Below are 21,056 nucleotides of genomic sequence, written 5' to 3' on the forward strand. Positions count from 1 at the left end.
CTCATTTATAGGAGACGGGGATTGAGCGGATGATTGCTCAAAGCCCTGAGTTTGTGATTTTAACAGCCTGTGGTCTTGACACCCCCCTGCACTTCAGTTCATATGGCGCCTTGTCCGTGGGTCAGAGTGGCCTGGGTTAGGATCCCTGTTTATTTTTGACCTTGGGCAGGTTGGCCCCCCTTTCTCTAAGCCATAGTATTCTTATCTGTAGTATAGGAATGAAAATAACATCTTAAGGTTGTTGTGGGAAACAGATGCAACTGTATTATCAAGTGCTTGGCCCAGGGCTGGCACACAGCAAGGGTTCCATACCTAGGAGTCCTTACCTTCCCCACATGCCTCCATGCCTGCCAAGGCTGATGGGCTTTGCTCTCTCTGTATGGTCAGGTGTGTGTCGAGGGAAATTTTCCTGGCAAACTTGGCCAGAGCTCAGCTCTTTGTCGAACACCCTACAGAGGATCTAATCCCGGAGTAATAGATCAGTTCCAGTCACAGCCTAACTGCATGCTCCTTGCATCCAGGCATATCTCCCAGCCTTGAGTTTTGTTCAGCCACGAAGAGTTTCTTTGAGCAGCCAGACTGTGCCAGTTGAACCCAACTGAGAATTTAGCTTTGAAGCCAAGCTCAGAACTGCATCCACCCTCCCCCCACCCAAGTTTGTAGGGCAAAGGGAGGGGGTTGTTCCCTTGAGAAAGAAGGAAAGTTAATCTGTCGAAATAACCCCAAACAGCCTTGTTTTGACTCCCAGAGCTGTGTCAGTACAGAAAGACCTGGACCGAGCCCAGTGACCATGGTCACAAGGGCTGCCCAGCACCTTTGGATATATTGGACGTTTGTACCATTTCAAGTATGCCTTGAAGTGAAAGAAACTCTTGAGTATTGTTTGGAAATCTGTTGTCAGAAAGAAACATATTACCCAGAGGTTCTGTTCCGAGAATACCAGTCATGCCAGATCAGGGACAGTGAAACAGAGCCCACCTCTGCCACTTACCAGCCGTGTGATCCTGGCCAAGTTACTTAACTTCTCTGAGCCTCAGTTTCTTCACATGCAAATGGAGATAACAGTAGCACCCTCTTCAAAGGTTCATGTGCGGCTTAAATGAAGTTTCTATACCTAAAGTGCTTCAAGCAGGCCTTGCAGAGTTGTATGTATGTGTGTTCAGTTGCCAAGTCATGTCTGACTCTTTGTGACCCCATGGACTGTAGCCCACCAGGCTTCTCTGTCCATAGGGATTCTTCTGGCAAGAATATTAGAGTAGGTTGCCATGCCCTCCTCCAGGGGATCTTCATGACCCAGGGATTGAACCCATGTCTCCTACATCTCCTGCATTGGCAGGCAGGTTCTTTACCACTGGCACCACCTGGGAAGCTCTGCACAGACTTACTAGATGATAAATATCAACATTTGCTATCGTACCAAAAGAATTGATGCTTTTGAACTGTGGTGTTGGAGAAGACTCGTGGGAGTCCCTTGGACTGTAAGGAGATCAAACCAGTCAATCCTAAAGGAAATCAACCCTGAATATTCATTGCAAGGACGGATGCTGAAGCTGAAGCTCCAATATTTTGTACACCTGATGTGAAGAGCTGACTCATTGGAAAAGACCCTGATGCTGGGAAAAATTGAAGGCAGGAGGAGAAGGGGACAACAGAGCATGAGATGGCATCTCATCTCATTGGATGGCATCACCAACTCAATGGACATGAGTTTGAGCAAGCTCTGGGAGATAGTGAAAGACAGGGAAGCCTGGTGTGCTGTAGTCTGTGGAGTTGCAAAGAGTCGGACACAACTTAGAGACCAAGCAGCAACATTGCTGTTATTCCATTGTGGGGCCATTTCCTTGGGAAAATACTCCACAGGTGTCATTTTTGAAACTAAATTTTAGGGACTTTGGTGACCTCTAGGTTCCATCTGTGGTCTGTGGAAGAATCTGGGACCCAGGGAAAGCCTAGGGACTGGTCAGCCAAGCAGCCTGGTCCTCTGACTCTGCTGCTAAGTCTGTGTGGCCTTGGGCCCATGGCTTTCCTTCTCTGGCATTAGCACCCATGTTCTCACCTGTCCAAGAAGAGGATCGAATTGCGTGTAGGTGTCTTTTGACCCTGAGGTTTTGTGTTTCTGTAAGGTGAGCTTCCTGGCACCCTGGGGCGATCCTTTGCAGCCGGGGTTCAGGATGCAATGTCCCACCTCTGTGTTCTCAGGGCCTCTCTGAGCCCTGCGGCCATCCGAGCTTCCCCTCCTGGTTGGGTGACTTCACTTCCCTATGTGTTAGCTTCCTTGTCTCTAGCAGAGGGATAGTGATCGTATCTCTGTCATAGGGCTGTCCAGAGGATTAAATTCATTCATTCTTATCAAAAGCTTGGAACAGTCCCTGGCACATAGTAAACAGCGAATGCCAGGCTGGAGGTTGATACTGAGCCCATCATAATAACATGGTCAACATCTAACCTTTACTGAGTGCTCTCTAGATGCCGGTACAAGATACCGTCTCGTTGGATTTTCACTGCGGTCCCCTGAGGCTTTGGCAGAGGAAGAAACAGAAGGTCAGAGGGTGACGTCACTCGCCCAGGGGTGCCCAGGTGATCGGATTCAGCTTCCTTATCCAGTCTGAACGTCACTCACTGCATCCCCTTCAGGCGTGGCTGGGAACCCCCAGTTTCCTCCTAAGTTCTGAAGAAGGCAGCGAAGATCATTCTTCTATGGGTTGTCTGAGCTTTTACTCGGAATGTGTCTCTAGACTCCCCAGAGATAAGCACCCCCTCTCTATTGACTCTTGCAGAAAGTGATTTAAAAAAAAGAAAGAAAAGGGTGGACTTCCCTCGTCGTCCGGTGGATAAGAATCCACGTGCCAATGTAGGGGACACGGGTTCTGTCCTCGGTGTGGGAAGACTCCACGTGCAGCAGAGCCGCTAAGCCCGTGTGCCTCACCGAGCCCCCTCCAGGGCCCGAGAGCTACAAGCACTGAGCCCACGGGCCGGAGCTACTGAAGCCAGTGCCCCCGAGAACCTCGCACCTGGGGTCCGCAGCAGGGGAAGCCACTGCAGTGAGAAGCTGTGCCCCGCATCTGGAGAGTAGCCCCCCACTCTCCAAAACTAGAGAAAGCCCACTCGCAGCAACGAAGACCCAGCACAGTGATAAATAATTCTGGGGAAAACAAGAAGGGTGACGATGAGGACAGAAGAGGGGAAGGCACCCCCTCTCACAGGAGATAAGGCGGCCATGAGGGAAATTTCTCTGTGGAGCCGTGAGATGAGCAGTGTGGTTGTCTTTGCTCCTCACAAGGTAGCCGTGACTTCAGCCTGGGATTTAGCCCTAATCTGCGTTTTGGCTTCAGCCTCTGATAGCTCAGCTGGTAAAGAATCCACTGGCAATGCGGGAGAGCTGGGATCCCCTGGCGAAGGGAAAGGCTCCCCACTCCTATATTCTGGCCTGGAGAATCCCATGGACTATATATATAGTGCATGGGGTTGCAAAGCGTCGGACACGACTGAGCAACTTTCGCTTCTGTCTTTGGGAGGCTGACCTGAACTCCAGCTCAAGGTCACTTCCGGCATCCCAGGTCGTGAGTGTGGCCAGGGGCTCTGTGATGGCACAGGTGGCCATGGTGCCTCAACAGCAGGCAAAGTCAGGAAGAGGAGCAAGGCTTCGTTTGGATTTAGTGTCATGCTCTGAATTCTCACTTCCCAGTACAGGAAGCATTGCAGATGTGCCTCACAGCCTGTGTCTCCTCTTGTTTAAATTCAGTCAGGCAGGGACCTCCCTGGGATTTGTTCTAATATCCCGGAAGTTTCATTCTTGATGGTGAGCGGCCTGAACTCTGGCTAAATATTTTCTTTAGCCAAAATGTATGTGCCCTCTGGTTTTCATACACGTGGACAATGAGCGGGAGAATAGATCACTGCAGTGAGATGTTCACCTCCAAATCTTTCTTTCTGAGGAACATCTTCTGAGCCGCATCCAGGTGCCAGTCCCAGAGCTAGCTACTGAGGGTGGAGGCAGGAAAGGTTTGATCTATGTCCTAAAGGCTCACCCCGGTGGTTCTCAAACTTGACATAACCAGAGAGCTTGTTACAAATAGTTTCCTCACCCAGGAAGTCGTGCTTTTAACACCTTCCTGCTGGGGCTCCTGATGTGGTTCATCCAGAGCCTAGCCTTTGAAAATCAACGGTCCAGAATTCCAGGCTAATACAGCACAGAGGGATAGGAAGGTCTGGGGTAGGGGCAGTCAGGCAACCTTGAGGCTCAGGGCGTGCTTCCTGGAGGAGACGACTCTGGAATGGACAGTGATGTTTAGCCAGACAGAGGAAGGTGAGAAGGTCCTTGGCAGCCAAGGGGCAGCAGGAACACAGGACTGAGGCTTAGGAGGCGTGCCTGCAGGCACTTTAGTGTTTCTGGAGGGTAAAGTGTAAGTTCGGAATTGATGAACCATGAGGCTGTGAAGAAGGCAGGGGCCAGGTCGCAAGGGGGCCTGAGTGTCCTGCTGGAGAGGTGACCCCGTCCTCAAGGCAGAGGAGGACCTAGGAGGGAGGGAGAAACAGGGGCAGACCGTCACGGTTCTTATTCTCCTGCTTGACGTTGGTCACCTTCTGGGGCTGTATCATCATTTCCAGTCCCGAAGTGAGAAAACTGAAGGTCAGAAAACCCAGGTGAGCTGGTGAGCTCGTGGCAGAGCTGGGCTGAAGCCTTTCTGCCCCCAGTTTGCAGTGTCTCCCAGGCAGCGTTTGTTGAACCAGATACTGCTGGTCGGTCCGCAGAGCCAGCCGCTCGTGGCTCCTGTGTGTTCCTCATATGTGTTCCCCCAGGAGCTGGAATTCCTCCTCAGGCCTCGAACTCTGCTGAAAGCAGCTCATTTCCAGCCTTCCCTTTTGCCCCAAATGGTGCTAGCCGTTCAGGGCCAAAGTATATCTCCAGCCTGTGTTGAGGAAGTTATCATAACCATGGAAAGAATGATGGGAGCAATAAACACACGGAATGATTACAGCGTGCTAGTCACCTGTGTGGACTCTCGTTTCGCCCTCCCAGTACCCCTGGGAATCCAGGGCTATTATCATCCCCTCTTCATGAATGAGGAAACTCAGACAGGACAAGTTATTTGTACCTAATCCCGAGGTTAGTAAGTGGCTCTGTCCACCAGGATAGGCTAGGTTTTGCTGCAGTAACAAATGACCTCCGTGTCTCAGTGGCTTACAGCAAGAAAAAGGAGCATTTCTTTCAGGTTGGCTGTGGCTTTAGTCCACTCTGTCTTGGTCCCAGGATGACAGAGTGATCTTGGTCCAACAGTGTTGCTGGTCTCGGGGCAGAGCAGAAGGGGTCTTAGCAGGAAGTGACACAGATCCCTTCCACCTACTGGCCAAAGCGGGTCATGGAGCCACTCAGCTCAGCAGGGCAGAGAAGGATCATTTTTCCTTAGCGGGGACCAGCTCAGGGCATAACTGGACATCTGGAGAACGCTGGTGGCCCACCACAGCAGAGGGAGGATCCAAGCCTAGTTTACAGGGTATGAAACCTGACTGCACAACCCAGGCCCTTCATCACCATCGTGTGACGATCGATGCGTGTGGTTCAACCTCTTCCCGCATGTCTGATGGCGTGCGTTTCAATCATGGGAAACCAGCACCTATGATCACGGAGAGCTGGTTTCCGCTCAGTAGTGAAGCAACCGAGAAGTGCTGGGCTGTACTCCCAGGAGGATAAGAATGTCTCCCTCCTGAGGCTGTTGGTTTGTAAAGATTAGATTCGTTAAGGAATCCATCAAGGAATTTAAGACAGTTGGTTGAAGTGAGCGGGCCGACAACCAAAATGCTTAGCAGGTCTCTGAGTGCCCATCTCAAATCCCACTTCTCCTCGCTGACTGGAGGATGAACGGTTTCTCGCTATCACATGTGGTTCAGGAGGCGAGAGATGGGAAGGGAACAGTTCTGATTGAGGACCGCGTGGTCCTGTTTGCCAACACACAGAAGTGCCCGCCCGCTGTCCACGCTCCATGAACGTCTGTCCATCGAAGGCATGAATTAAATTTAGTCCACACTGTCTTGGTTCTGAGTCCCAGGATGACAAGAGTGATCTTGGTCAACAGTGTTGCTGGTCTCGGGGCAGGGCAGGAGGAGGCGTAGCAGGAGACTTAAATTCCTTAATGAATTGAATCTTTACAAACCAACAGCCTCAGGAGGGAGATGTCCTATCCCCCTTTTTACGAAAGGGGGGACTAAATTTCGGGCAGATGGAGCTTCGTGGGAACAGCCTCCATTTAGGGCCCCACGTGCAGGGCCGGCTGTCGGGCTCTGTGTCCAAGATTCCCTGCGCTGCTCCCCACTGCCGCTCAGAAGCTGGGTACACTCATCCCCAAACGCGGCTGTGATACGTGGACAATAAAAAGGAAAACTGCTTCTGGGATAAGATAAGCCATTCGAAGTGCAAAGCACAGTGGCAGTCGTGTTAAAAGTCCTCAATAAATATTAACCCTTCTTTCATTATCGCCGTCATCTGCCATCGCTCCAGCACTGAGTTGTTGTCCAAACTCCAGGTTCAGTGCAGAGTTCACGCTGGTGATGACTGCACCCTCCCGCCCGTCTCCCGTCCTGCGCCTTATTGCCCCGAAGCACCACAGGCCGAATGTCAGACAGGACAGTTGGCCTTAGTGACAGGAGGGATTCTCAGGATTTGCCTGACCCGAGTTTCCAACACTGGTTCCCTTTTGCTACGTTTTCTCAGGCTCAGATCTCAAGTCCGGATGGCTCTAGTTGTTGTTGCCCCAAAGCCAAGGTCTCCAGCACAGACATTTCTCTAACCCGTGTCTGAAAGGGTTATTCTCAAGGGAAATTGGTTTCCAAAAGCAGATGGCAGAGCGCGGGCTGGGGAAGGAGAGAGTGAGGTGATGGGGTCTGTAACTGTGTAGTGCTCGTTCCAAGTCCGTCTGTATAAAGATACCTTTGTGCTTCTTTTGCTGTTACTGTTATTACTTCTTTGTCTTTTCATTATTCAAATTGCAACCCTGTTAGGATGAATCGACTGGGTAAGTAGCATATCCCACATACTGGGTTTTTAGAACGTTTTCAGCTTTTTAAGACCATCGATGATGGACGGGCCCGGGGTAACTTTGGTACCTCGCTCTGCATGATAGAGCCTGCAGCACGGAGGCTAGGTTGGGGGGTTGGGGAGGAGGGGTGGCATCAAGGTTGCCCAGGCACCGCGGGCCCTAGAGGGCAACCTCTTCTCCCGCAGGTCTGCCGAGGCATCCCGGAAGAAGAAGGAGAACAGGAGGAAGTGGAAGCGCTATCTGCTGATAGGCCTGGCGACCGTGGGAGGCGGGACGGTGATCGGTAAGATGAGACGGGACATGTGGCCGGGCCGGGTGGGATGACCCCAGGGACTGGCTTCAGGGCACAGTCACGATGGACTGCTTGCTCAGTTGCGTGATGAAGCTCCTTTGCTCTCTCCCACTTGCTCTGGGGAGAAATTCAGACTGCTTGCTGCAGCTCGCGTGCTCCTGTGTGGTCTGCCACCCCCCTGGACACCGCTGTTTGCCAGCTCCCTGCTCGATCCACCCTGTGCTTTGGCGGCACCACTGGGCCTTCCCCTGCATCCCCCCGCTTGGTATCCACTGCAGGGGGATCAGCTGGGGGGCTGCCTCCCTGCCGCATGCAGAGGCAGTGTGTTCGCACGTATGTCGGGGGCCGCGTGCTCACGCCCTCCTGTCCCCCGCACGGGCGGCTGTCCTTGCAGGCGTCACCGGGGGCCTGGCCGCTCCTCTCGTCGCTGCCGGGGCCGCCACCATCATCGGCAGCGCCGGGGCCGCGGCTCTGGGCTCAGCGGCCGGCATCGCCATCATGACCTCGCTGTTCGGTGCCGCTGGAGCCGGTCTGACAGGTAAGGCTCCAGAGCAGCAGCGGTCATGAGGGGTCTGCGGCCCCGGGTAGCCCAGCCCCGTAAGGGTCATGCCCAGATTCTCACCAGGGGAACTCCCCGGGAGATGGAGGAGGAGGAGGACGTGGCTTTCCTCTTCTCTGAGTTCCAGAACTTGCGGCAGGCTTCGGCACGGGTCTGGGGAAGGGCCGAGGTTGTGAAACTGCCCCCAGTGTAGACTCTTCAGGGAGGGTCTTATTGGACTTCTTGTCGCCACCTGGGAAGTTTCCAGGCGGGATGCCTCAGAGATGCTTGAGCTTCCCCGTGTAAGAGACACTTACAGGACAAACTTACACCTACAATTTACGAGAGAAAAAGGCTGCTTTTCATTCAGCAGCAGCCCCTGGTGGGGGCGGGGGGGAGTCTTTCCACATGTGCCGGTAGGCCCCTCATCACACCGAGTTTCCTGTTCCTCTCCCCAGGTGGCCTGTAGCTGCCCACATTAAGCATCTTGCTCATGGGAACGTCCCTGCTGCTCCAGTCGTTAAGAACTTTGCCTTCCAGCGCAGGGGGCAGGGGTTTGGTGCCTGGTCCAGGAGCGCAGATCCCACGTGCCTTGCGGCCAAAAACACCAAAATAAAACAGAAGCAGTATTGTAACAAATTCAATAGAGATTTTAAAGATGGTCCACATTTTTAAAAATCTTAAAAATCTTGGGCTACTAAGATGGGTGTGTTACGTTCCTGAGGTTCGTGGGCAGGAAAACGATATAGTACCCACTGAATCAGGACAGAGCAGTGGTTTATAAACTTGGATTCTGAGTTTCAACCCCAGCTCTGCCACTCGCGGGGCTCACTGGCCTTTGGAAGCCTCTTACTCTCATCTGTAATTAGGGACAATCGTGGCACCAACATTAATGAGTTCAAAAATGAGACGTGTGTTGAGGAACAGGGCACAGAGTGTGTGAGTACACAGAGCCACGCCGACAACATTCCCTGGGGGCCCCAGGCACCCCCATCCTCATTTTTGTATCTGGTCTTTAGGATACAAGATGAAGAAGCGTGTTGGGGCCATTGAGGAGTTCACATTTCTGCCCCTGACGGAAGGCAGGCAGCTGCACATCACCATCGCCATCACGGGATGGCTGGCATCCGGAAAATACCGTGAGGACGGGGGGCAGAAAAGGATGCAGAGCGGGTGGGCGTTGGCTGAGCTGGGTCTGCTGCTGTGGGCCAGACGCTGCCTAGGCTTTTGGCTGGTGTATGTCTGTAGGGCTGGGGTAGGAGAGCCCCATTTTTCAGAGGAGACTGAGGCTCAGAGTGGTGAGATAACTTCATCCCATAGTCTTCCCATCCATCCATCCATCATCCATCCATCATCTGTTTGTCTACCCATCCATCTACCCACCCACCCACATCCATCTGTCCATCTAACCATCCGTCTATCCATCCATCATCCATCTGTCCATCTACACATCCATCATCCATCCATCCATTTGTCTATCTGTCCATCCATCCATCTATCCATCCATCCATCATCCATCCATCATCTGTTTGTCTACCCATCCATCCACCCACCCACCCATATCCATCTGTCCATCTACACATCCATCCATCTATCCATGCATTATCCATTCAACTATCTATCCATCCATCCATCCGTCATCCATATAATCATCCATCCCATCCACATCCATCTGTCCATCTACCCCTCCATCCATTTACCCATCCATCATCCATATAACCATCCATCCATCATCCATCTATCCATCCATCCATCCATCCGTTCATTTATCCGTCCATCCACCCACACATCCACCCATCAGTCCATCCTTTCAGCAGGCTTTGCAGAGCACTGAGCACACTCTGCCAGACACTGAGCCAGGCCCTAGGAATCCAGTGGTGAACAGCACAGTCATGGCCTCTGCTCCCGTGGAGCATATGGTCCAAGGCAGGAGACAGATCACTGAGCAGAGAATTACAGGGATGCTGTATGCGCAGCACAATAGGGGAAGCACAGTGTTTCTGGGGAGTGAGGGAAAAGTCACTAGAGGAAACTTTTTAGGCTAAGGACTAGCTGGGGATTAGCCAGGTAAAGAAGAGAAAGCAACGAATACCAAGTTAAAGGGCAGCGTGTGGAAAGGCCTGTGGTGCCAAAGAAGCACAGGATGGCTGGAGCAGGGGGCTGGGAGACAGGAGGTTGGGGGGGCCACATCATGTAGGAGCGTGTGAGCTGTGGCCAGGGGTTTGGACTTCTCCTCAGAACAAATGGAGGTTAGCAGGGGACTTTTAGCACGAAAGTGAGAAATCGGTACACTGGCTGTGTGACCTCAGGCCATTTCCTTAACCTCTCTGTGCCTTGGCTGTTTCATTTGCGAGGCAAAGCAGATTATCCTTGCCTTTCAGGGCACTCACAAAGATTAAACAAGGTGACCTGTAGATTTTTAGTGACATTCCACAAGCATTACTTAGTTGCCTTTGCTGCTGTACTTTGAACATGTGTGATGTGGGGGACTTCCAGCCAGGGTGGCCTGAGGAATAAACGTCAAGGTGCACTGCCTGCTGGCTCACTGCTGCAAGTGCCCACGCAAGGCTCGGCAGACAGGATGAGCAGGGCGTCAGCCCAGGCAGAGAGCAGGCTGAGCGGGACGCCGGGGCATCCCAACCACATACCCACACTCAGAGCCCGGTGGGTTCCCGGGGCGAAGCCACAGTTCCTCTGAGTGACATAGCAGGAAGCAGGCGAGAAAATGCCCAGGCTCTGTTGAGAGGCTTTCCTGGGCCCCAGAGTATTACTGGTGAGGCTCACCCCGGCCGGTCCCTGCACAGCAGTCTCTGGCATTGACTGAGCACCTAGCACCCTGAGTCAGGCATTTCACCCACACGCTAGGGGCCTGATGTACATGACCTCACGTGACCCTTTGAAGAAGAGCTGTTCTTTCCCTGATCTGGATGAAGAGGAAAGCTAGAGGGGTCCCGTGGCAGACAGGCGGCACAGCGGGATTCCACCCCAGGTCTCCTGAGCCAGGGGGTCACGGGTTCCTCTTCATTTGTCTCATGGCACTGTCTATGCTACGGAAGGACCAAGATAGGAAGTAAGGATGAAGAGTCTTGAGTGAAGCAGTTTGCAGCTCTGACCAGTGTGGAAAGCAAATCCTTCATGGTTATTTTACCCCCTGGCTGAGTTGGCTCCAGGTCAAAGTGAAGTTCGTCTGGGGGGTGGGGAGGAGGAGATTGTCTTCAGGGCTCTCCTCCAGCAGCCTAGTGCAGTATGTGCCCCAGGCAGAGGGGGGCAGTTATAAGAAGTGCAGCCGAGCTAGACGAAGTTCTGGAGGGAAGTATCACCTGCCTCCTTGACGCCAGGAAAGAAGTCTCTTATCCTCACAGGCTTGCTTCCACCTGTGATGGGAACAGATGGACTTTCCTGGGTCTGTCCCTTTATTAAGCAGCATTGCACGTAATCGTGATAGTAGTCTAGTAGCTCGCCGCTGAGCCAGGCATCCTGCATGCATTGGCTCACTTAGGCCCTCATGTCGAGCCACAAAGATGGGCATCGTTATCACCCCCATTTTACAGATGAGAAAACCAAGGCTGATAAGGGCTGCCCTTGCTAGTCAGGGAAGAGGGCGCGGCTCACCCGCTTTCTGTCTGGCTCCATGGCCCATGTTCTTGGCCGCGGGGTGATAGAAGGCAGGAGAGCGCTTTATAGTTTACGTAATGCTTTTCACGCAGCCTACCAGGTGGTCCCCGTGACCCCTGTGAGTCAGATGCCCTCTTTCCATTCTGACACCTGCAGAAACCGAGGCTCAGAGGGCAGTGTGCCCTGCTGCGAGCCTTGGGACCAGGAAGCTGCCCGGCTGGGTCCAGAGCCTGGGCCAGCATCACAGCCCACCACGCACACACATACATGCACACACTTGCACACATGCATGTACATATACTTACATGCGCACACATACACACATTTACACGTACACACATAGGCGTGCGTGAGCATTCACATACATGTTTACACGCATGCGCGTACGCCCATACATACATGTACACATATGTGTACAGTACATACACATGCAGCCTTACATGTGTGCGCACACACACACACACAATCTGCCCACATCCTCTCTCAGAGCTGTCTGTCTTCTCCTCCATAACTAGAGACAATTAACCCCTGAGCTGCTGCAGAGCTCTGCCTGGGTCCCTGCAGAGAGGGGGAGCAGCCCCTCAGGGGTCTTTGTCAGCAAAACTCCCGTCGAGGCGCCTGGCTGAGCCGGAACCTGGAGGCAGTGGGAAGCTGTCTCCTCCCTCCCTTCACTCATCCTGCTTTCATGAGGCTTTGCGAATCAAGCGCTTGGCAGACAGGCTGCGGGAGAGACAGGCATCAGACGAAGCAAAAATAAATGGACAGTCATGGGCCGTGATGAGAACTTAGGGCAGGAAAGCGCAGGATGTGTGAGACCCATCAGAGTGCCAGAGGGGATTCCCTGGAGATAAGGCAAGCAGGCTGGAAGCTCATAGAAAGGTAAGGATGGAAGGTCGCTTGGGCCACAGGCAGAGATGCACAGGGCTTCTCTGTGCTCCCACAGTCTGCAAACCAGCGACTCCATGAGGTTTGCACAGTCCTCTCCCTCCCTGGGCTGAGGGCTTCTTATCTGGGTGGCTCAGCCTCCTGCATTGTAAAATGATATAACATTATCCCTTGTAATTGTGGGGCTCCATTTCCAAAGCTATGTCGAAGGTTAAATCAGAGAGTCTGTGAGAAAACCCTCAATGCAGAGCTGCCCAGCGCTTGGTACCTGCTCACAGCACCTTCCTGCAGTGACCAGGGTCTGCATATTCAGGGTCAGGCTCCGGGGCTGGTGTGGTCTAGGCCCCCGGTTAAAGTCTGTGTAGGAATGAAACAGTGAACAAAGAGATGGAATCAAAAGCGTGTGTTTCCAAAGGGCAACATGATGAACAGTGAGGCTGTGAGGAAGGCAAGGGCCAGGTCACAGGGGGCTGAGTGTCCTGCTGGAGAGGGGCCACTACCCTCACGTCTGAGGGCGGACCGGGAGGGAGGACGGTGCCGGCGTCATGGTTCTCTTCTCCTGCTTGGCGCCGGGCACGTGGCGCTGCTGACATCACCCTCCCATTTCCAGTCCCTCGGTGAGAAAATTCAGGCTCAGAAAAGTCGGGGGAGCCAGCGAGCTCATGGCAGAGCTGGCCTCAAAGCCCTCCGCCCCCAGTTTGCAGACTGTCCCCCAGGTGGTGTGAATGAGATGCGGCTGGTTCAGGGAGCGAGCCCATGTGGCCCGTGTGTTCCTCTCGTAGGCCCTCAGCGGCTTGATGCCAGAATTACTGCAGAGGGGGAGGCAAGAGCCCTTACGTGCATGGTCGCTGGAATGCTTAATTCTTACAACTACTCGGTGAAAGGAGATAAGTAGTAATCTGCCCACTGGACAGCTCGGCAGAGTGAGGCTCAGCAGGGGATAGTGGCCCCCGGTGCTCAAGGTCACTGACGACCTTGCTAAGGAACGCAGGAACTGGGTCCTGAACCCCAGCCCCCCCACTCACAGGCAGCCCCCTGCTCCATGTGGGAGCACACCTGCTCCGCTGCCAGCTGCTGCCCGTGGGCAGGGCTGGTCCTCCTGTCTCCCCCACGAGGGTGAGTGGGCCTCTGTCCCTGCCTGTCGGGGACAGTGGGGCCCCCTCCAGCCCAGACAGGAGAGACCCCACCTGCCCGCGCTCTCCCCAGGCACCTTCAGCGCCCCGTGGGCTGCCCTGGCCCGAAGCCGTGAGCAGTACTGCCTGGCCTGGGAGGCCAAGTACCTGATGGAGCTTGGCAACGCCCTGGAGACCATCCTCAGCGGTCTTGCCAACATGGTGGCCCAGGAGGCCCTGAAGTACACGGTGTTGTCTGGTAAGCCTCCCCTCCCCCCGACCAGTGGCATGCCCACCACTCCCAGGCCACACTGCTTCTGTGCCTTTGCCTGCCTGAGGCCCCCAGGGAGTCAGGCACTGTGCTATTCCCTCGGTGACCCTGTCTGTGACATGGTTATCATGGTCTTCATAGGGAGGAAATAGATAAACAGCCAATCACATTATCACCTAGTGTATCAGTTAGTAACTGCTGTGTAACAAGCCACCCCATAACCCAATGACTTAAAATAGCAGTCATTTATCACAGTAGCTCAGGAGCGTCGGCTTCCTTTGGCTGACTTTTGCTGGGCCTGCTCATGCATCTGTGTGTCAGCTGGCCAGCCAGGTGTCGGCCAGCTTTGTCTGGGGTGACCAGGGTGACTGGGCTCTTCTCCATTTGTCTCTCCTCCACTCCTGGGGTCGCAGGCTAGCCCACACCCCTGGGAGAAGTGCGTCAAAGGCACAAGTCCATTTCACACCTCTCATCCAGCAGCATCTCATTGGCCAAAGCGGGTCATGTGATGGAGCCTAGCGTGGACAGGCAGGGGGCAGGGCCGGGGGCGCTGCAGGGTTATGGCAAAGTGGGAGGGATACAGGGTGGCGTGATCGATTGGGCCATCTCTGGAATCCCACCCGTGGCAGATGTTTGAACCTGAGATCTAGTCCACGTATCAGAAATGCGTGAGCTTCCCTTTTCTTCCGGGCTAGTGAGCAGTTTGGCAGCACTTGGGAAACTTACCAATCCCAAGTTAGAGACTGCAGGCGTTCACTCGGGCATCCAGTAGCCAGCCAGTCACTTCCCTAGGAGGACCCCCCACCCTCACCCTGACTGCTTTCATCACCTGTACCCCTCCTCCCCAGGCATCGTGGCTGCCCTCACCTGGCCAGCCTCACTCCTCAGTGTCGCCAACGTCATTGACAACCCCTGGGGCGTGTGCCTCCATCGATCGGCGGAGGTTGGCAAGCACCTGGCCCACATCCTGCTCTCCCGGCAGCAGGTACCCAGGACTGGCTGGAGCGGAGGTGGGAGGGAGCAGGGGAGCTGACTGGTGGGTGGATGTCATACCTCAGACGAGCCCACATCGGGGTAGCCCGGTGGCTTTAAAGGGTCTGCACTGCTCCACCAGCTCAAGTCACAAAAGTGTCCTAGGAGGACTTCCCTGGCAGTCCAGTGGTTACGACTCTGAGCTTCCACTGCAGGGGGCCCAGGTTCCATCCCTGGTTGGGCAACCAAGGTCCAGAATGATGAGTGGTGGGCCCACACCCTGCAAAAATATATCCTAGGACAGACCAGTAAGAATTACTGACTGTGCCTCCCTAGCAAGTAATCAAGTGAGGACTGAGTGTCAGAGGCCTCTGCAGGTGTGGTCAAGGTCAGCTCTTCTTTCGCAGATATCTACAGAGCTACGCTCTGAGCACGTCTCTAAGTGGTCCAGATACCACGTAAAACCATCAGGGTTCCGTCCACATTCCAGTCAGAGGCAGGAAGATACAAGTAAAAGACCAGGAAGATCCCACATGCCTCGGGGCAGCTAAGCCCGTGGCATCCCTTGGCCAGGACTCAGTCCTGAGGCCATCCCTGGCTACAGGGAAGTTGGAGAAACTTAGTTTTTGGCTGGGTAGCTGTGGGGGGTGGGGGTGGGGGCAGAAAAGCTCAGGAGTTTTGCTACCAAGGATGAAGGAAGAGTAGCTGTTGGGCAGTGACTGGCAGCTTTGACTGCAAAGTTCCTGTGGAATTGGAATATGACTCAATGGAGGGACTTCTGTGGAAGTAAATGGAGGTGGGGCAGCAAGGAGTGGATGCACGTATTGGCCCCAAAACAAGGGAAAGGCACAGGGTGCTGAGGCCGGCTGGTCCGATGAAACTCACCTGCCCCTGCCGTCTGCTTCCGTGTCTGTAGACCCTGTACTCAGACCCCTCTCCTGACCTTCTTTTCCAGGTTGCACTTTCTGCAAGTTCTTTAGTCAGAAAGTTCCTCTGTGCGTCTGACTTGGAACCCCCCGTTTTTCTCTTTATGTGTTTTTTTGTTATTTGGCTGCCTCGGGTCTTCACTGCATCACGTGGGATCCCTCATCGAGGCACACACACTCGTTGCAGTGCGCAGGCTCAGCAGTTGCATTGCACAGGCTTAGTTGCTCTGAGACATGTAGGATCTTAGTTCTCCAACCAGGGATCAAAGCTACACGTGCTGCATTGGAAAGGATTCTTAACCATTGGACCACCAGGGGACCCCATGGACCATAACCTACCAGGCTCCTCAGTCCATGGGATTTTCCAGGCAAGAGTACTGGAGTGGGTTGCCATTTCCTTCCTCCAGGGGATCTTCCCGACCCAGGGATCGAACCCGGGTCTCCCGCATTGCAGGCAGACGCTTTACCGTCTGAGCCACCAGGGAAGCCTTACCAGGGGAATCCCTTTTTATGTTTTCATTATTATTATTATTGTGGTGAAAGTCACATAAGATAAAAATACTTCTTTAACCATATTTAAGTGTCCAGTTCAGAGGCACTGGTGTAACTCGCACCATCATCCATCTCCCGAATTTTTCACCTTCCTAGACTGAAACTCTGACCCCACGAAACACTGAGTCCCGTCCCCTCTCCCCTCCGCCCCCCACGGCCCCTGGATCTACCAGGGTCCTTTCTGACTCTGTGAATCTGACTCTTCCAGGCCCCTTGTATAAGTAGACTCAAACAGTACTTGTCTGCACCTACTGTACGTTGGAATGCATTGTTCAGTTCAGCTCAGTCACTCAGTTGTGCCCAACTCTTTGCGACCCCATGAACCATGGCACGCCAGGCCTCCCTGTCCCTCACCAACTCCCGGGGATTACTCAAACTCATGTCCATTGAGTCGGTGATGCCATCCAGCCATCTCATCCTCTATCGTCCCCTTCTCCTCCCGCCTTCAATCTTTCCCAGCATCAGGGTCTTTTCAAATGAGTCAGCTCTTCGCATCAGGTGGCCACAGTATTGGAGCTTCAGCTTCAACGTCAATCCTTCCAATGAACACCCAGGACTGATCTCCTTTAGGATGGCCTGGTTGGATCTCCTTGCAGTCCAAGGACTCTCAATGCACTGTTAAGGTTAACTGAACATACGTCCTACAACAGACGGTACTTCCCCCCGGCCCCGTGCTATACAGTAGGTCCCCTCATCAGCCTTCCATTCCAGACACAGCACTCTAACGTACTGTCTCCTCTTCTAGTCTAAGGCCAGCATTTCATACCCCGCTTTCCTATCTAGGGACAGAGCAGTCCCCCTGCTCCACGTCACCCTTCGCCCTCTTCTCCATCGCATCTGGGGGTACCTCCCGCCCCCTCTCCCAGCTCCAGAAGGGGCCCCTTCACTGCAGTCATTTGCCGCACACAGGTAGACGGGGAAGGAGAGACGGCTGCTGGGAAATGGTGTGGGATAAAAGGAAATTAACCCAGTGAAACACTGCCTGTCAGCCTCAGAGGAAGCCAGTTCCCTAGCAGGTGCCCTCCTGCATAAACGCCTCTCCTGATGGAGACATCAGAGCCCGGGTCAGGAACGGCACAGCCCCCATGCATGAAGTGCAAGGCAGCTGCTGACAAGTGTGCAAGGGCCGCCGTCATCAGGGCAGCCTTTCTGGAACCACTGTGCACACCTGTGTCCCTTCTTCCCCAGGGCCGGCGGCCTGTCACCCTGATCGGCTTCAGCCTGGGAGCCAGAGTCATCTACTTCTGTCTGCAGGAAATGGCTCAGGAGAAAGGTAAGGCTGGCTTGTTACAGGTGAAAACCCTTCCTGAGTCCGTCCCTAGGCCGGAGGCTCCACACCAGGGACCTCAAGTCTTGTGACTGTGTTCCCAGATCTTAGTTAAAAGCTTAAAATAGTTTGAAAAAGAGAAAATAGTTACTTGGAAAATTGTTTATTTCTTCCATATGTAAATTAGAGTGGATGTGAGATAGTCCTACAATAATGGCCTTGGTTTTCTGATGTGTTTTTTTTTTTTAATTTACTTACTTATTGATTTTGGCCACGCTGGGTCCTCGTTACTGCACGCGGGCTTTCTCTAGTTACGGCTTCACTGACAGGCTTGGGCTTCTCCCTGTGGCGGCTTCTCCTGTTGCAGAGCACGGCCTCTAGAACATAGGCTCAGTACTTGTGGCGATGGGCTTAGGTGCCCCGAGGCATGTGGGGTCTTCCCAGAACAGGAATCAAACCCGTGTCCTCTGTGTTGGCAGGCAGACTGCTAACCCCTGAACTGCCTGGGAAATCCTGATGTGGGTTCTAGAGTGGGAGAGGAGGGGGTGGGAGGGCTCTGAAGTTGGGGTGTTGGCAGGGCCACGTTCCCTCTGAAGGCTCTGGGGGGACCTCACCTCTTCCAGCTTCCAGTGCTGGCCAGGCTTGTAGATGCGACGTTCCACTCATGCCTCATCCTCGTCACCTTCTCCTTTATGTCTCCTCTTCTGCCCTAAGGACAGTTTTGGTGACTTCAGGGCTACCCGCTCAAAGCCAGGATGACCTCGTCTCAGGTGCAGGCACGTGTGTGCTCAGTCGTGTCTGACTGTTTGCAACCCCATGGACTGCAGCCCACCAGGCTCTTCTGTCCTTGGGATGCTCCAGGCAAGAATACTGGAGGGGGTTGCCGTTTCCTCCTCCAGGGCATTTTCTTGACCCAGGGATTGAACCCACATCGCCTGCATCTCCTGCATTGGCGGGTAGATTCTTTACCACTGAGCCACCTGATACCAATTACCTGTGTGTGATTTAATTACTTCTGCAAAGACACTTTGTCCAAGTCAGGTCCCGCTCACAGGTTCTGAGCGCATATCTCAGTGGGGGAGGGGGCACTGTTCCACCCACTACAGACACCTGTGGGAGCGTGGCATGCCGTTCAGTGACGTGCTTTCATCGTGGAGGCAGCGGAAAGCCTGGATGCCCCTGCCCCAGCCTCGGGTGGGTGAGGCCTCCGGGACTGAATGCTGGTTTGAGACAGATCTGTCAGCCGGGGCTGCCACCCAGGGAGGGTTACGGGGAGATGAGGTGCAGAGCTCAGGGCACTTGAGGTGGTCCACTGCCCTGCAGAGCACCAGCAGAAAGGATTCCTTCTCTGGATGGGGCGAGTGGCAGAGAACTGTCAACGATCTTTAATCTCACATGCACTCTGTTGGTCAGAGCAAGTGACGGTCAAACCACACAAGCAGGACTTGAGTGTTAGTCAGGACTTGAGTGTTAGTTGCTCAGTCCTGTTTGACTCTTTGAGATCCCATGGACTGTAGCCTGCCACGCTCCTCTGTCCATGGGATTCTCCAGGCAAGAATACTGGAGTGGCCTGAGCATTCCCTTCTCCGGGGGTTCTTCCCGACCCAGGGATAGAACTTGGGTCTCCCCCATTACAGGCGGATCCTTCACCCTTTGAGCCACTGGGGAAGCTCAGACCAGCAGGGTGGAGCAGTGCATTCTGTCCACAGTGGAGGGGGAGGGAAGCCAAATGGTGGACTCTGACTCTGGGGTTAGGAGGGCATGGGCTTTGCCAGCCTGAGACCTGGGTCTGCGTTTGCAAAGACCAGCCTCTGCCCAGCTGGGGAACCTGGGTTGGGTAAGGATGCAGCCTCCCTATGCGTCCATCTCTCCATTTGCAGCAGGAGGTTCATGTCACCTCTGGGCAGCGGCAAAGGGCAGAGAGACCATGGCAGTCAGGCCACCGGCCCCGTGCTGGCTCCTGATCCTCCCCTGGCCTTCAGGCTGAGGTGTCTCTGCCGGTGCAGGGGGACCTTGCACCCACCCCTGCTCTCTGTAGTTGCTCCCCCCACCCCGGGACGTTATCCTCCTCTGTGCCGTCATTATCTTGCTCCTTTCCTGGTCATCCATCCCCAGCCCATGCAGCAGACCATCCGCTAGGCTCCTCAGTACCTGGATGTACTCAGTACTCCTCAGTACTGAGTACCTCAGTATTCAACAGTTGTTGAGTGACTCACTCGTGTCAGACTCTTTGCGCCCCCGTGGACTGCCACACGCCAGGCTCCTCTATGCTCCCCTGTTTCCTGGAGTTTGCTCAAATCCATGTCCATCGAGCCTGTGATACTACCTAACCGTCTCATCCTCTGCCACCCCCTTCTCCTCCTGCCCTTAATCTTTTCCAGCATCAGGGTCTTTTCCAGTGAGTCGACTCTTTGCATCAGGTGGTCAAAGAACAAGGCCACCTGGACGACATGGTCTTATTAACAGGACCGATTCTCAATTCAGAGGAGAAAGGCATACTTTTGGCTCCAGTGAGCATAAATTACTTATTAGCTTCAGAACATTAATACAAGCCAACTCTTCAATTCCCCTGCTGAACAAATTGGATTCATTTCCATTGACCACTTGGCTGAGGCCATCAGAAGTGAGATCGACTGTCAGCTGCCTCTGGCAAGTGAGGCTGGAGACCGGGGGGAGGACGATGTCCTGCCTCTCTGCCTTTGCAGGGCTGGTTCCTAGAGCAGCTTCCTTCTGGCCTCTTTTTGGTCACTGCTTCCTCTCCTGGACCTTCACTGCCAACCAATAAGAACTGGGGCTTTGGTATCAGGCAGACCTGGATCTGGGTCCCAGGTTTGTCACCGATGAGCTGTGGGACCTCGGGAAAATCACTTAACCCCTCTGAGCCTCAGTTTCCTCATCTGATGTGGGGTTTGGTACACTCATCTTGGAGGCTCCTGGAGAGATTAAAATGAGACCATGAATGTGGAAGTACCTTCCACAGGTTCAGTTCAGTTCAGTTGCTCGGTCATGTCCGACTCTTTGCAACCCCATGAACTGCAGCACGCCAGGCTTCCCTGTCCATCCACCAACTCCTGGAGTTTACTCAAAACTCATGTGCATCAAGTCAGTGATGCCATCCAGCCATCTCATCCTCTGTCATCCCCTGCTCCTCCTGCCCTCAATCTTTCCCACCATCATGGTCTTTTCAAATGAGTCAGTTCTTCACATCAGGTGGCCAAAGTATGGGAGTTTCAGCTTCAGCATCAGTCCTTCCAATGAACATTCAGGACTGATTTCCATTAGGATGGACTGGTTGGATCTCCTTGCAGTCCAAGGGACTCTCAAGAGTCTTCTCCAACACCACAGTTCAAAAGCATCAATTCTTTGGTGCTCAGCTTTCTTTATGGTCCAACTCTCACATCCATACGTGACCACTGGAAAAACCATGGCCTTGACTAGATGGACCTTTGTTGTCTGCAGTTTAGGTTCCATTAGTAAACACCTGTTCCTCTAAACTCTAACGTGAGGGCCTACCACACACGGGGAACTATGGTGAGCGTCGAGTAGGTAGAAAGTCAAAGTTGTTCAGTTGTTTCAGACTCTTTGTGACCCC

General features: G+C 53.7%; 1 protein-coding gene across 7 annotated transcripts in view; it reads left to right on the forward strand.

Moving 5' to 3' along the window:
• Positions 1-21,056, forward strand: part of TMCO4 (transmembrane and coiled-coil domains 4) — a 103,692-nt gene that overhangs the window by 43,132 nt on the left and 39,504 nt on the right. For all 7 annotated transcript variants that reach the window (XM_055574280.1, XM_055574285.1, XM_055574279.1 and 4 more), the window contains 6 exons: positions 7,220-7,317; positions 7,721-7,864; positions 8,884-9,003; positions 13,571-13,735; positions 14,596-14,732; positions 17,386-17,470. In XM_055574280.1, coding sequence (XP_055430255.1) covers positions 7,220-7,317; positions 7,721-7,864; positions 8,884-9,003; positions 13,571-13,735; positions 14,596-14,732; positions 17,386-17,470 — 749 coding nt within the window. The remainder of the gene's footprint in view (positions 1-7,219; positions 7,318-7,720; positions 7,865-8,883; positions 9,004-13,570; positions 13,736-14,595; positions 14,733-17,385; positions 17,471-21,056) is intronic.

The sequence above is a fragment of the Bubalus kerabau genome, chromosome 3, assembly GCF_029407905.1.
Source record: "Bubalus kerabau isolate K-KA32 ecotype Philippines breed swamp buffalo chromosome 3, PCC_UOA_SB_1v2, whole genome shotgun sequence".
NCBI lineage: Eukaryota > Metazoa > Chordata > Mammalia > Artiodactyla > Bovidae > Bubalus > Bubalus kerabau.